Here is a 16752-nt window from a genome sequence, read left to right as displayed (position 1 = left end):
AGCCCAGGAATGTCACTTACTAGGAAAAAAACCAAAAAAAAACAAAAAACAGGCTTCAGGAAGCCAGTCAGAAACTGCCCTGCCATCAAAAGTTGCCCTCCACCTGGCCTGAAGCAAGGGCAATGGGTCAGCAACAGTTTCCAGCCCCAGTGCCTCAGTAATGATTCTCGAATGTCCCTAGAGACTGAGTAAGATAAAGGTCACCTACCCCAGAGTTCTCCTAATATGCTTTAACTTGGTTGTCTCCATCTTGGAAAGGGAGACCCCAGCATGCTGGACTTCTACAGAATAAAACACTCTTTGCTTTTGTATACTGTTTGAATCTGAGGTTATTCTTTGGCGAATCATGGACTCTCACAAAAAGATATTGCATGCATGCCTGACAATACCACTATGCAAACTCATTATTTTGTATAATTAATAAATGCTAATTGAAGGAAACATAACATTTACCATCATGCACGTGTAAGTGTATGATTGAATGGCATTAATACATTCATAAGTTTGCACAAACACCAAGGCTACCCATCTGTACAATGAAAATATACCCACCAAATGGCAACTACCATTTCCCCAGGGATCACCATTTTGTTGTCTATCCTTACAACTTTGACTGAAATAAGTAAACCAGTTAGACATAGGGAAGAGTATAAGGACAACAGAGGGGAGGGGGTGGTGTCAAACGAAAATAGAAGAATTAAGAAACAGCTGGGAGTGCGAATGTACGATTACAATCTCAGCGAGTGAGAAGCCAAGGGTCACTGAAGCCAGCCTCAGTGGCATAGCAAGTTCCAGGCCAGGTAGGACTATAGTGTGAGGCCCTGTGTCAAACAAACAACATCAGAAACTGGAGGAGAAAAAGAAAAGAAGATAAGAAAAATGTCAGCTTACCGAAACAAAGGAAGAGAAGGAGCAAGGAGAAAGAGAAGGAGGAAAGGATGGGGAAGAGTGGAAAAGGGGAGTCACAGGAAGAGGAACGAGGGGGGGGAGGAGGGAGGAGAGAGGAGGGAGGAGGGGGTGGAGGAGGGAGGGGAAGGGGGTGGAGGGACAGAGAAGGAGCATTAAAGCACCTCACACTTCTTTCCAAGTAGTCCCTTGTCTCCTCCTACTTTGAGTAGTTTCTTTGGACTTGCACTCTACTTCCTGGATTCTCCCTTCATCTGGGTCTAAACTCGTGTTAAGGCCATTCAGTGGGCTCTGAATGTGTGTGTGTGTGTGTGTGTGTGTGTGTGTGTGTGTGTGTGTGTGTGTGTTTAATTTCTAGAAGCTCCCATGTATGATGGTTCTTTAAAAAAAAATAACTGGGGGCTGGGGATTTAGCTCAGTGGTAGAGCGCTTACCTAGGAAGCACAAGGCCCTGGGTTTGGTCCCCAGCTCCGAAAAAAAGAACCAAAAAAAAAAATAACTGCATATTGTCCAGTTGTTGAGAATAGAAACTTAGAGACCTGACTCTGGCACAACAAACCATGTCCTTTATGTCTCTGGCTGATAATTCAAGTGCCTGGGTTTCTTACCATCTGTTTTTAGGCTGTTTCTCATTCACCACGTCTCCTCTCGTGTTCCTCCAGTCTTTGCTCCTGGGCTGGAGAAATACCTAATTTTTTTTTTCTTTCAGAAATAAGCAACAGCTAGGGTAATGTTGTCAGTGTCCTGGAAAGCTCCTGATTGCAGATACAGATACCCCAGCCCCCTGCAGTTACGCTTAGCCTAGGAGTGGAGAACTTGAGGATTCCTGAGTTTAGGGCCTGAGCTACCAGATGATGCTAAGTTGGGCTACTGTCCAGCTGAGTGCTGACTTGCCTCTGCCCATCCCCTCACCCTTTGGGCACACTCTTCTTTGTTTTCAGTCAAAAGCAGGTGTGGTTGAATATGGTCCACACCCTTGATGGGTCCTGGACTCTTATTTGTTTCCTTAACCCAGAAAGATGCCAAAAATGACAGAGTCCCTTCCCGGCCCTTCCCGAAAGGGCGGGATAGCCTGGGTTCCAGGATCTCCTCGCTAGCCTAGCTTACCCTGGGGAGTCGTCACCATGCTTTTGATTTTTGCTGCTTCTATGGAGATGACATTTGTGTGCTGCCGTGAGTTTTTCCTTGTTTTATTAGGAGGGTTGACCCTCACTGCATTGCTCATCGTCACCGGAAGCTTGTCTGCGTTTTCACCTAAAGTTTTAAAGGGCTTTCTTGATCACTTTAGCTCAGTTCTGTATAAAGGGTGTGGTAGGATCACATTCTTCCTTTCCGCAGATCCTGTGCGTGCCTCTTGAGTCCTGTGTCAAAACTCTGTGTAAAGATCTAAGTCTGGGATTCATTTCAGCAATAGAGTGAGGTCGGCCTCCTTCCCCTTCAGGGGTTGGGATCTTGACTCCAAGCAGAGTGATAGCGTTTAGAAGTAGGACCTTGAAGACATTGTGATGATGGTGCACGTGAACGAGAGTAGTGCCCTTACAGAAGAGGCTTCAGGATTCTCTCGCCCTTGCCCTCTGTGAGGACGCAGGAAGCAGATTTAAGTGTGTAAACCCAGAGGAACCTGATCTTAGAACCCCAGCCCCAAATGCAAAGAATACTGTGTTTTCATAAGCCATCTAGCCTGTGGGATTTTCAGTTAATTTCTTTCTTTTAAATGATGTTTTTCTTTAACTTTTTATATGTATGGATGTTTTGCCTGCATGTGTGTCTGTGTGCCATGTATGTGCAGTGCTTGAGGAGAGGCTGGAAGAGGGCATTGGGTCCCTTGGAACTGGAGTTGCAGATGATTGTGAGCCACAACATGGGTGCTGGGAATTGAACCCAAGTCCCCTGGAAGAGCGGCATTAGCTTTTTTTTTTTTTTCTTTTTTTTCGGAGCTGGGGACCGAGCCCAGGGCCTTGCGCTTGCTAGGCAAGTGCTCTACCACTGAGCTAAATCCCCAACCCCACAGCATTAGCTTTTAATCAGAAAACCATCTCTAGATCTGGAGTTTTGTTTTAACACCATGAATTGATGAAGACAATTCCATTATGTCTCTCCCCAGCCCTGCTAAGTTTTGTTCTAGGCTACACCTTACTGATATCTTAATTACTGAAGCCTTAGGCTTCTTCTTATTTGGCTTCTGTTTGGAATTGCTGTGAATCTGGTGTGATCAGAAACAGCTGTGTGTATGACCTCAACCTTCATACCCAAGTGCACGGGATATTTATGACATCATACCCAAGTGCGCAGGATAGCTCCATCCCTCTGACTTTGACAAATCTCGCAAAGTTTTGTAATTTTTCTCATCCTTTATTCTATAGCCTTGTGGAATCCTCTCCTTAAAATATCTTTTAAATTGTGTGTATCTGTGTTGGTGAAGCTATAGAATGCATCTCTAAGGCCATAGGTGACAGACTCCTGGAGCTGGAGTTACAGGTGGTTATGAACTGTCCCACATGGGTGCTAGAAATTAAACCCGGGTCCTTTGCAAAAGCAATACTCCCCTTTTAATCTCTGAGCCATCTCACTAGCCTCAATTTTACTTTTTGTTATTCCTTTTCTTTTCTTTCTTTCTTTCTTTCTTTTTTTTTAAGACTGATATTGAATTCACCTGCCTTCCCAGTGCTGGGACTAAAGACTTGTTATATCATGATATATATGTTATACCATGACATACCAGCTGGAATCCTCCCTTGAGAGTAAAAGGAAGGGTTGTCAAGACTTGCAAGAGGGTATATTTTACTGCATATAAACAAAGACTTAATTTTTAAAAAAAGATTTAATAGCAGATGGTGCATGTCTAAATAGTAAAATCTGGCAGATCTGAGTCTGCCACTGAGAGAGCTTAGAACACTAGAGTTTGAAATAGAGGATTCTTAAACAGAACTTGTATACCCAGGCCTGACTCTGTGTGTGTGTGTGTGTGTGTGTGTGTGTGTGTGTGTGTGTGTGTGTGTGTGTGTGTGTGTGTGCGCGCGCGCGCGCATGCATGTGTGTTGCTTCAATGATCCATCCTAAATGCTGCCAGAGATGGGTCCTTTCGTTTGCTGGCAGGGTTACCCACTGATGCTATCAAGTAACCAGGCCCAGGCCCCGGCCCCGGCCCCGGCCCTTGCCCATGCCCAGGCCCAGGCCCAGACCCAGGTCCAGGCCTAGGTAGTGTCTGTCGCCTGTATCTGAGGTGAGGTCGGATAGTCAGGCATCCTTCCCTGCTGACAGAGTAGTCTTTTGGCAATCTGCAATGTCAGCCTCCACACAACTCAGGTTCCTTCCGGCCACACCCGCTAGTTCAAAGTCACCTGCTGGGGGCGCCACCGACGCATCAAGGACCCAAGTGCTGTCACCGTCACGTCACCTCCTCACCAGGGGAGGCGCTGTCACATTTCCTGGTCAGCTGCCCTCTCCTGCTGAACTGCGCCTCTGACTTCATGGCCGCCCCCACTTCCGGCCTGGGCTTCCTGGGATACCTGCTGCTTCTGCTTCTACTGGTTACCCCAACCTGGGTCACACCAGTCAGTCACCGACACCCTAAAAGCCAGCCAAATTCGCTGAGCAGTGACGTGGGTAGGCCCCTGTCCCAGGGTCTGGGTAGTGATCCTTTCTCCCTGGATGGAACCTCGGCCTTAAGCCCGGGCCCGGCCCCTCCCCATTCAAATATACGTTGTCCCTTCCTCCATCCGTGGCCGCCCCTCTTGTGGTGTGGCCGTGAGCCCAGTCTGCATTTGTTCCTCTCCTCAGCCTGTGGCCAGCCAGCTCTGCACGGCAAGCTCTTGGGTGGAGAGTTGACTATTGATCGGAAATGGCCGTGGCAGGTCAGCATACATTACGCTGGCTTTCACGTCTGTGGTGGCTCCATCCTCAATGCCTACTGGGTGCTGACGGCAGCACACTGCTTTGCCAGGTGAGACGTACAGGAGCTGTTAGGAGTAACTGAGCAGGGACACAAGAAAGGAGAGGCCTCAACCATGTGCCGGTGGCTTGGACTGGTTTATCCACTGTTGATGCAGGCCTAACCACCATAGCTGATACACTCATTACCTTGATCTCAGACTTCAAGCTGCTTCCAATGGACCAGCATGGATCTATCCACCCTCTCTGACTGGGCCAGTACCTAGGTGCATGGTCTGTCCCCTTGAGCATAGTTCACTACAGACCAAGCTACATCCCTCCTTGAGAAGAAATCTCCATTTACAGTGTGCCCCTGCCTCCATCTTACCCTCCCTTCTCCAGCAAGGTCCCCGACACTAGAGACAGTGTTCCTCCACAGAACCTTTGGGTAGCTGGCCCTTTCTCCTGAGCCTCATCCTGTCAGACCCACAACTGTGATATACAGGGGTTAGTCAGTTATTCAGGAAGAGGCCAGAGAGGGGCCCATTACATGGCTATCTGGCTCTCCAAGTCCCGGCACAGGCCCCTATTGATCCCCAAGTCTCCTTCCATCCAAATCAGGACCTCTGAGGTCAGATTGTCAGATAGGTGAGCAGACCCAAGCTGGCAGACCCTGTCTGTGGGCTGGTGATACAGGGGGCTGCAGGCAGTTGGCCTCTATTCTGGTTGCCAGGGAGAAGAGACTCCAAACCTTTGACATGTACGTGGGCATCACCAACCTTGAGGTGGCCAACAAACATACCCAGTGGTTTGAGATCAACCAGGTGATCATTCACCCCACCTTCGAAATGTTCCACCCTGTTGGAGGGGACGTCGCGCTAGTGCAGTCGAAGAGCGCCATCGTATTTTCTGACTACGTGCTTCCAATTTGCTTGCCATCTTCCAACCTGAACCTCAGTGATTTGTCTTGCTGGACTACTGGATGGGGAATGGTCTCACCGCAAGGTATGAGCCAAGTCAGATCTCACGGAAGTAGAGCATAGAATGGGTCTCCCTGGCATCGGGAAGATGGTTAGGAGAACAACTTAATCCAAAAGATATAGATTCTATGGAAATAATCCACCGGAAATTAAAAATCAGCTCTCAGAGAGGAAAAATTCCTTTATGGGGTTTATGGCCAGCTGAGGGAGAATCAGTGGCCTTGGGAATAGATCAGTAGAAATTATCCACACTGGAACAACAACAACAAAAACTACATGTGAAAGGGGGACAGAATGATATGAAAAAGAAACTCCGTGTGAGTAGGACTGGGTTTCCCTGTGTGGGTGTGGCTTCCCTGTGTGGGTGGGGCTTCCCTGTGTGGGTGGGGCTTCCCTGTGCAGGCCAGGCCTCCCTGTATGGCTCTTCCTTGTGGATAGGGCTCTCTTTGAGTGGGGATTTCTTCTAGATTTCTCCTCCATTGACCAAGAACCCGAGAATGTCTTTGCCTCCTTGCCTCCCAGGACCAAGAAAGACCTAGCTGGACTCAGATACACACCCTCACCTGGCACTTCCTCTCTCCTCTCCTCTCACAGGCGAAACCGGGAAAGATCTGCTGGAAGCGCAGTTGCCACTAATCCCTAAGTTCCAGTGTCAGCTGCTCTATGGATTGACATCCTACCTCCTGCCAGAGATGCTGTGTGCTGGGGATATCAAGAATATGAAGAATGTGTGTGAGGTGTGCCCATCTTTTTGGGATCAGAGTTGGGGACTCTCTAAGTAGGGGATTGCTGGGGGTGGCTTAACCCAGGCAGACAGTGTATGACCACCACACACTTGTATCAGACCTCAGTGCTGAGGCTCTGGGCTCTGTTGCAGCCAGAGAGGGGTCTATGTGGCGGGGAGGGGATGGACTCCCATTCTGCACCCGAGGGGCATACCTGAACTAGTAGGTCACAGAAAGCCCCTCTTCCTTTTCAGGGTGACTCTGGCAGTCCACTGGTGTGTAAGGTGAACCAGACCTGGTTGCAGATTGGAATAGTAAGCTGGGGACGTGGATGTGCCCAACCCCTGTACCCAGGGGTGTTTGCCAATGTCTCCTACTTTTTGAATTGGATCCGTTACAACATGGAAACCATACCTGATCCTCCTCAGCTAACCCCCTTTGTCTCTTCATCCCTGAGAGCCACCGTAAGCAGTTTTGTGACTATAATGGGGAGCCTGTTGGTTTTGTGAGGACTGAGACACCCACACCCTTGGGCTGCTTCATGCCCTGTTTCTGTCTTCCATAGCTGTCCGATCATGCTCCCATGCATTTTGTGCCATGAAGTCAGGACGCTTGTCCCAGACTCTTAAGTCTGTAAGAGGCTGAGCAAGAGAACTGGGGAGGGGCAGGACCAGGAGGGAGAGGTGGGGACAGCTGGGGTGAACCAAGAGCTTGGGTTCTACTCATGTGACAGACAAAATTTATTAAAGGTTTGTGAAACAAGCGCCTGGGAGCTCCCACCCTCGCCCCGTACACCGGTCTTACTGCAGCGTCCTTCCCTGTGCAGCGGGTAGGAGTCCACACATAGAAAGTAGGCTATCCAGACACTGTCAGGCAAGTGCCCATATGTAAAGAGAGGCACAGGAAGTCGGAGAGATTGCTCAGTGGGTAAGAGCACTGGCCGCTCTTAGAAAGGACCCAGTTCAGTCCCCAGAACCAACCTGGCAGCCCACAACCATCTGTAACTCCAGTTTCAGGGACCCAGTGCCCTACCCTGGCATCCACAGACACCAGACACCAGGCACACAGGAGGTACACAGACACGCATGTGGGCAAAACGCCCACACACATATAATAAAGATTGGGGGTGGGGAGAAGAGAGAGAGAAGTACAAAACAAACAGCTTTTCTAGACACTGACCTGGGTAGGGCCTGTGGGAACAGCCCGAGTGAGGGGAGAGGCCACAGTTTAAATGTTGTCAGAAAAGAGTTTGGAGACATGGAAGTACTCCAAATCGGAAAGCAGAAAACAGGAGCTGAGGATAAGCAAGGGACAGGGAAGAAGCCAAAAGGGTATGTGTGGGAAATGAATGAGCAGAAAGCCCCCAGGGCACCAAGTCTCATGTCTGCAGGATCTGTGCCCTGGGTTCTGCCCACCTCAAATAGAAAACATTCCCCTAAGTTTCATCTCTGCTGAACATGATCAGACTCCCCAAACAATGCACTGTAACAGTGATCGCCATAGTAGTTCTACTGTGCTAGGGGTTAAGTCAGCTAGAGGTGGTTCTAGGGAGGAACCAGGCACAGAAGCACATTCCTACAATTCAAGCACTCAGATTCCTATAACTCAATGCAGAAACAGGAAGGGCAGAGTTCGAGGCCAGCCTGGGCTGCACAGAGAGAACCTGTCTGGATGTATGTGGGTTCTGTGCAAAGCACATCGGTTTTATGAGGGTCTGAGCATGTGGCAAGCTCAGAGGAAAGTGCATCAGGCACTTGTGAAGAGAAGTTACTCCTGCATCCATGCTGAGGGACCACTGGGTTTTGAAATGTTGCCTTTTGAAAGAAAGGGGGGGAGCCAAAAAGTAGGGGAGAAATTATTAGCTTAAGATAGGAAAACAAAAGTCCACAGAAGAAAAGACACCTGCTGAAATAGGGGGCGTGTGAGATTCTCAAAGAAGGGATCATATGTAATAAGTAATGAAGAAGCACTGTTATTTGAAAAACAAAAACTAGCCCTGTAGAGAATGAAGGTTAAAACAGACCAGAGCCCATAAACTAATGCAGATATCTAAGAAAGTGGCCCCACCCCCTACCCCCATTTACTAGACATCCCTGCGAACAGGTTTTCTTGAGACATGTACAAATCTTCAACTGCATCACTGCCCCATCACTGCCTGGTCTTCTGGGAGCTCAGATAAAAGAGTAGCACCCCACTTGCTGCCAGGACCAGCTTTGGATGAAGATACACAACCTAATCCAATGTATGCACAGGAATTCAAAACCCCTGATGAGGAGCAGGTGAGAGAGTTCAGTGAGAAAAGGTACCTGCCACCAACCCTAAAGATGTGAGTTCAGTGCCTGGACCCTCTAGGGCGAAGAGCACTGGCTCCCACAGATCGATTATCCTTTGGCCTCTACGTGTGCCATTTGGCCCAGGATCACACACACACACACACACACACACACACACACACACAATAGAGGGTGCTTATATTCTCAGCCAGGGCAGCATGAAGTAAAATGGAATTGCTTTTGTTGTTTTGGGACCTAGACCAGTTGGTTTCAACATTTACATCAAATCACAAATAAACAAATGCGCTCCTGGGCCAGGGACTCAGGTCTGTGCAGACACAGTCCCCGCCATCAACGTGCCACACAAGGCAGAGAATCTGTCTGTCCAAGAACAGGCAGAAGCACAAGTAGGTGGAGCCTGAAGCTCAGTACTTCAACATGTAAATAAAAGAGAGGCAAGATGGTGTAAGTGTGTAATCCCTTCACTTGGAAGGCTGAGGCAGGAGGATTGTGAGTTTAAGGTTGTGTAACTTCGGTTATACAATATCTTTTGAAAGAAAACAAACATCATAAATCCAGTAAAAAGATTTTCAAAAGTTGCCGCATGCCAGTTAGTCACACTGGAAAGATAAGAGCTACCTAGGGTGGCTAGCTTCTGCTCCCATAGGCCTCCCGTTCTGGGGTGAGGAAAGTGTGCCACCACGGGCCCAGTGGTGTTCGCACCATTTCAGTCTATAATTTACCTCTATTTTAGCAGCAGTCTCTTAAGAGATTGTGAGCGCATCACATCTCTTTTCCCAGGCTACCCTTCACTGTCCCGGTCTAGCAGGGACCGCACAGGCGCTGTGGGGCTCCAACTCAGGGAGAGGCACCAGAGGTGTGCACGGCACTTACACTGGGAGCCTGCCACGTGTGGTGCTGACCATGTGGTGTGTGCAGGGTGGACACTCCCCCACCCACCCCTGTCTGGATCAGCCGGAACTCTTTACAGCCAGCCCCTGTGTGTACCAGGTCTCTCCAGCAGATGAAGGGCTGAGGAATCTGGGTGCTCTGAGTAATCCGGTTATGACTGTTACCAAGTCCCTGTGTTCAGTTTCTAGTGAAACCTACACACGGGATTTCTGCCGTCGTTCACACCCACCAGCCTGAGATCGTAAACATTCAAGGGACAAAGTAAGCTCACACACCAAGTCTGTGAGCATCGTGTCTGTGCATATTATGAGAGATCTTTTTGGTGTATGTGTGCACATGCACACACACACACACATACACACACACACGCATGTTTGTGAGGTTTGCATATGTGCACATGCATGTGGAGGGCATAAGTCAACCTCACGTGTCATTCCACAGGAACTAAACACTTTGTCTTTTTTGGTCTTTTGTTTGTTTTTAATGTGCGTAAGTGTTTTGTTTGCATGTATGTCTGTGTACCACATACATGACCGGTGCCTGCAGAGGCCAGAAGAGGTCATTAGATCCTCTGTGACTGGACTCTGAAAGAGCAGACAGTACTCTTACCCACAGAGCCATCTCTCTAGAGCCACACCTTGTGTTTTGTGACAGGGTCTTTCGCTGGAATGCACACAGTCAGACAGGTCAGCTTGCCACCCAGCTCCAAGGATCCTTCTCTTTCTGCCTGCCCAGAGCTGAGGTCCAAGCACGTGTGCTCGTCATTCTGACTTTTTTTTTTACATGATCCTGAAGGTCAAACTCAGGTCCTCAATCCTACACAGCAAGCACTTTACCAACTGAACCATCTCCCCAGCCCTTGGGGATTTTTTCTAAAGTTCATTAAATTGCCTTTCAGTTTATTTACTGGTTTAGAGATTCAATGGTTATGTTTCTTTTCCAGTTGCAATAATGCTACAGACTTTTGTGTATGATGTGCCGTTTGAGTGCATGAGTCCCTGAGTAATGTTCAAGGTAAAGTGGGCATGGACACCTTTCTCCTCCTACCCCTCAGCCTGGTGCGTCTGTACATGAAAACCTTCATTAAGGCTGCTGACGCATGCATTTCCCAAGGTCTGAACATGCCTCCTCATTTGTAGCTCCCAATTTGTGGGTTTCCTCCTAAGACACGGGGGCCTGCTGCTTCCTGGCATCCTGACCTCTCCTGCCACAAGGGGGCAGTTCTTTGGCTTCCTGAACCCTAGGCCTTATGAGCTGGCTTCTGCATGGGCTCCTCCACTACTCAGTAGGAGGAGCAGTTGTCATGCCCATCTCTGGATCCTGAGGTTGCCAGTGGAGATGGCAGATTGAAACCACAGCCTCACCAGCATCTCACTTGTTCTGCGCATCAGGGAGTGAGCACAGGTGTCCCGAAGGCCCAGACCACAGGGCCACAGAATCAATCTCTGTAGTCCACGCTGGGTTTCCATGAGTTACAACTCACACAAGCCTGGCTTGGGTTGTTTTCTTTCCTCCACTGTCCAGAAGGTTGCGTGCGGAGCATGGACCCACTGTTGGAAAAAGCAGTTTTAATGCCTGTCTTGGGGACACTGAGATTGGTAGTGGGAATCAGGGTGAATCCTGGTTCACGAATCACTGAGTGACTCGGGAGCCAGGAGAGCCCATCTCCCCCAGCCCCACTGCCTATTTGAAATCCTTCCAGCTCCAACCCCTTGGGAATCCAAGAGTTATTCAAGAAATAAAATATAAGTACCATGAAATGCCATGTTATTAGAATGAAGGGGGGAAACTGACATCTCAATTATTAAAACAACAAAAGAAGCATTGGACAAGAGCCAACATCCTTTTCTGATTAAAAAAAAGCATTTAATAAGTTGGGAGTAAAATAGAACACAGTCAACATAAAAAGGGCACGTTTCAAAAGCCCACAGCCGGTTCCCTGCCTGATGGGAAAAGAGACAAGTTTTCCCTGAGATTAATATATCTCAAGATTCCTCCACTGCCGCCCAGCATCCTACTGTGGTGCTAGCCAGAGCAAGCAGGCAAGAAAAAGGAATGGTGGCCTGATTGGAAGAGGGGGAAGGAGCACTTCTTGTATGGCACGGTTTTATGCTGTGGCATTTCTAACACACAACACACACACACACGCACGCACGCATGCACGCACACAGACCTCAAAAAGTTGCAGCATACAAAATCCACACACGAAATCAATCACACTTATAACCATTAGCCTTCAACAGCCCAAAAAGGAAGTAAAGAATACTAGATACAGGTCCAGGCTAAGTGCCCCGGGCTCACCCACAGAATCAAAGCCATGGTGTCAAGCCCACATTTCTGGCCTATTTCCTGTAGTCATGGCTGAGCCACTATGGGCATCCAGGAAGTCGTGCCCAAGGTCTGAGGCCTTGCGGGAGGATACTGAGCCAGGCTAAGGGGAAATTCTGCCCTTCCAAGTCTGGGCTCTACTTCCACTCAGCATTGTATACTGTTGCTTCTTAGCGCTCACTTGGGATGAAGGCTCCTGGGACCTCCAGGGTGGCCTTCTCATCGCACTTGTATGACCTGAAAGGAATGGGCCTTATTGCCAGGCAAGCCTGGCTCCCTGGTCTTCAACAGGAAATCTCAGTGGCTGAGGGATTCTGATAGGAGAAGGTGGACTGGACTGGAGCAAAAGCTAGTGGGTAGGGACTTAAGTCCCAGAGCTAGGTAGGAACTTCAGGGGGTGTGGTTAAGAAACTCCAAGTAGGTTAATCCTAATGCTGGCTTCCCTCCACACTTCCTAGCCAGAAGGAGAGATTGAGTCCCTAAGTCTGAGGGGCAAGGGTAGCTTATAGTTCAGAGAAGGAAGGCAGAGGACTCAGGTGGGAAGTGTCAGGGCTGGACATGTGCCTGACTTTCTGTGTGACCAGTCTACACAGTCACTGACAGGACACGGGATGGGAGAGAAGGCAAGCACGGGAGGCCATTGGGCAGTGCACGATCTTGCCTATTTATTTACAAGAGGGAAATATGAAGTGCCCCAGTCCCTGGAACAGATTATATAGTTCTAAGTGGGCTGAGGTTTCCTCTCTGGTCTTCCCTTTCCCAACTCTCCCCTTCTTTTCCCTACACAACCTCCCCCCATATTTTCCCTCCCTGGCCCTTCCCTCCCTGAACCATCCCTCCCCTTCCCTTCCTGGCCCTTTTTTCTCTAGCCCAACCACTCCTCCAGCCTGCCCCTCCTTAGCTCTCTCCTCCCAAGCCTCAACCCCTCCTCCTTAGGCTGTGGAGCCGCCAAGCCTCTCAGCTCCTAAGTGGGACTCTTGGTCCTTTATGAGTCTCCCACCCCATAAAAGAGATCACAGCTGAGCAGTCCAGAACCTCTAGAAGCAGCTGGGCCAGCCGCAGCCTTGCAGGCCTGGCCCAGGGAGGGCATAGTGGGATAAGGCGGTCTCAGAGGGTGGAAAGGATCCTTGTCCTTCAGTCTACAGTGGCCCTGGCCACTGAGGGACCTGCTTGGCCTTGTCTTGGTCCCTAGTGATCTCTAGGCCCTGAGCCTTCCTGTTGGGGCAGATTGTGTGGGCAGGAGACCAGGCACTGGATAGGCCCCAGCAAGCCTAGGCCTCTCCCTGGACATCCAGAGGGATCAGACAGGGGTTGGTTTACAACAAACGCCTCCTGATTAATAAAAGTTTGATGGAAATTTCATATGTTGACTGAGGTCCTAAACATTTTCCAGGCGCGTCTGGCAGAAACCAAGCTGCCTGTTTATGTTCACAATGAGAACATTTTTTCCAGTGAGGTCCATAGTGATTGTCTCTGTCAGAACCAGTATGGGGGACAGATGCACTTGGAGTAGGGCTCTGGGTTGTTGCTACTGCCCAGGTCCACCCCCTCAATTGGTGACAATAAGATCCCTTCCTAGAAATAAAAACCCAGGTCCTTCCCCACTGTGGGAGCCTCACGCCAGACGCCTCTCATTCCTTCCTCACAAGACACCTCCATTTCCACAGAGGGCCTTCCTGGTGCACAGCCCACAGGTGCACAGCCTCGGAGGGGGCTGCTTGTGTGAAACACCAGAGAGGGCCTCTACCTTCCCTTGGGATGGGCACTAGGTTGTTGCGGTTGCGTCCAGCCTCCCCTGCCCTCAGCCTGGATTGGGGGTGGGGAGGTCTTGCTGGGATCGTAAGAGCATACCAGTGTATGTGTGCGTGTGTCTCTGTCTGTGTGTCTGTGTGGTGTGTGACTCTACCTGTGTGTCTGTGTATGTGGGTGCCTGTGTATATGTGCATGTATGTGTGTATGCATATCTGTATGTATATGTCTGTGTGTCTGTGTGCATGTCTGTGTGTGTAGTGCATATGTGCGTGTGTGCATGTGTGTGTGAATGTCTGTATGTATATGTCTGTGTGTCTGTGTGCATGTCTGTGTGTGTAGTGCATATGTGCGTGTGTGCATGTGTGTGTGAATGTCTGTATGTATATGTCTGTGTGTCTGTGTGCATGTCTTTGTGTGTGTGTCTGTGTATATGTCTGTATGAATGTCTGTGTGTGTCTCTGTGTCTGCATATGTGTGCATATGTGCGTGTGTGCATGTGTGTGTGAATGTCTGTATGTATATGTCTGTGTGTGTACGTGCATGTGTGCGTGTGTGCGTGTGTGTGTGTGTGAATGTCTGTATGTATATGTCTGTGTGCATGTCTATGTGTCTGTGTGTCTGTGTGCATGTCTTTGTGTGTGTGCATGTGTGTGTTCGTGTGTGTGCATGTGTGTGTGTGTGTGTAAATCAGTGTACAGACAGGGCTTTTCTTGGGTGGTATTTAGGTTGGGAGATGGGAGCCAGGACACGGCCCCCAACTGTTTTAAGCACCGTATACCAGGACTTCTAGAGGAAAGAGGTAGCAAATGGCACCCTCTCAGAGGTACGCCAGGAGGACAAGGCTTTGTTCAGTCTCCCAGGGCATTCCAGACCCCTGGTCAACAGTCCCAGGGCCACCACAGAGAACAACCATGTACAGAACTCGCAGTTGTGCCTACTTGGCCCCAAGTCTGCCCCTGGGCCTCTACTGCCATGGGGGTCCAGTTTGGAGGTGGCCGTGGCAGTGCAGTGTGCCAGCTGGGACTCAGCCTGCCCTGTGGCTACACCAGGCCACCGTGTGTGGTCCTTGTGGGAGACTCTCATTTATTTTTCTTTCTTTTTTTCCCTCCCCCCCTTCCTTTTTAATAAAATGCGTCGGAGCAGAAGCCAGACACCACCTCCATCCCGTGTCCTTATAAAATCTGTGCCTGTGCATGTGTATGCATGAGACGCAAGTGTACGTGTTCATGGCTTGCTTCGAGCAGAGATAGCAACCCACCTGCATCATCACCACACCACAACTCCACCTCCCTGCATGGCCATCTCTCTGAGTAAGGGCTGGGGCCAGGGGCCAGGACCCAGAGCCCAAAGAAGCTAAATCTTGGGAACTGTGGAGAGCTTCAGGCTTGAGAGCCTCCTGCTCTTCAGCTGTGGGCCATAGGAGGTCATGCCCTCCCCAACTCCCCCAGATGCTTTGCAGTGTAGGACTCCCATGGACTGCTTGACAGAACCCTGCCTTCGCTCTGTGTTCCTCCAGATTATTTGCTTTTCCCCGGAAGAGTTTGTCTCTGCCACCCACCCCACACTCTCCACACAGACACAACCTCTGCAAAATGCATGTGAACCTAGCCTCTCTCCACAGGCTCATGGGCCCCCTCTCCTCAGTGCTCCCTATTCTTTGCCACCAAGACCACGTGACACCAAATTAGGCAGACATCCGCCTGGGGCCTAGATCTCCTAGGCCCAAGATGGAACCTGTCTAATCTAAGCTTCCGGCTGGTTTCTCCTTCCAATCGCCCTCACGTACCCTACATTGAGATGTGCTCTTGTTATCAGAGTTGGGGGTTCCTCTCCCCACTCAGTCACAGTCTGTGTCCCCTCTTGGGCCTGTGCTCTGTGTAGGCAGTGTACAAAAGGCTGGGAAAGCAGAGCATTCTGGGAATGGTAACCTGAAAAGCACCTTGTGTGTGGAGGCCACCTCCCCAGCTCTGCTTCACCCCTTCCCTCCTGTAGGCCTCTCCCTGAGCAGCTCTGAAGAGGTTGTTGCACCCCGGATGATACAGAGCCAGGGGGACTGGGACTAGGCTCTCCTCTCAGGATACCCCCGTAGTCGCAGATATCCCGACTGCCCTTGGGCAGGTGACTTTCCTCTTAGGGATCACTTTCCTCTGAGCTAACACCACAGCCACAGCTGGCCATCTGCAGGATGGACCACTCCTTGGGAACCCATTTCATCGTTGTCCCTCCCAGAGGCTACCCTACACTAGCCTGTACCTCTCAGGAACCAACCACCCTTGCTTTTTGCCTGCCTCCAGCCAGACGATAGCCTTCCCCAGTACCTCCCCTCCCCCCGAGTCATACCTCAGACCTCCTCTCACCCTCTGGCTCTGACCCTAATGTTTTCTAGAAATGCTTTATTTCTTCTCCCATAGGACTGTACCTGGGAAGGACAGTTTGAATGAGAAAGTTCCCCATAGGCTCATGTGTTTGAACGCTTGGTCCTTCAACAGTGGCATTTTAGCAGGGAGGTCTAGGAGGTATGTATGGCCTCGATGGTAGAAGTATGTCGCTGGAGGAAGGCCCGGAAAGTTGGATGCTTCATTCCACTTCCTCTTTCTTTCTCTCAGCTTCCAATTCCTGCTGTTATGCTTGCTGCTGCTTCCATAACTCTCCTGCCACGATGGACACTGATGCCTTTGGTACCAAAAGCCAAATTGAGCTCACATAATGGATTGTATATGCTTGGCCCATGGAGTGGCAATATAGAGTAGGTATGGCCTTGTTGGAGTGGGTGTGGCCTTGTTGGAGTAGGTGTGGCCTTGTTGGAGTGGGTGTGGCCTTGTTGGAGTAGGTGTGGCCTTCGAGTAGTGTGTCACTGTGGATATGGGCTTTAAGACCCTCATCCTAGCTCCCTGAAAGCCAGTCTTCTCTTGCAGCCTTCAGAGAGAAGATGCAAAACTCTTAGCTCTTCCTGCACCATGCCTTCCTGGATGCTGCCCTGCTCCCACCTTGATGATAATGAACTGA

At 49.8% G+C, this 16752-nt stretch overlaps 1 protein-coding gene across 2 annotated transcripts; it reads left to right on the top strand.

The window, feature by feature from the left end:
- The first annotated feature begins 4095 nt into the window (after positions 1-4095).
- On the top strand, positions 4096-7244 carry Prss38 (serine protease 38). 2 transcript variants are annotated; one of them, NM_001304375.1, is given in 5 exon segments: positions 4096-4512; positions 4687-4849; positions 5510-5781; positions 6351-6493; positions 6736-7238. In NM_001304375.1, coding segments are annotated over 5 exon segments (969 nt in total). In that variant the 5' UTR covers positions 4096-4376; the 3' UTR covers positions 6991-7238.
- Positions 7245-16752: the final 9508 nt, after the last annotated feature.

The sequence above is a fragment of the Rattus norvegicus genome, chromosome 10, assembly GCF_021556685.1.
Source record: "Rattus norvegicus strain SHRSP/BbbUtx chromosome 10, alternate assembly SHRSP_T2T, whole genome shotgun sequence".
In the NCBI taxonomy this organism is placed as follows: Eukaryota; Metazoa; Chordata; class Mammalia; order Rodentia; family Muridae; genus Rattus; species Rattus norvegicus.
Note: the sequence above shows the minus strand (reverse complement) of the source record. Positions and strands in the feature narration are given on the sequence as shown.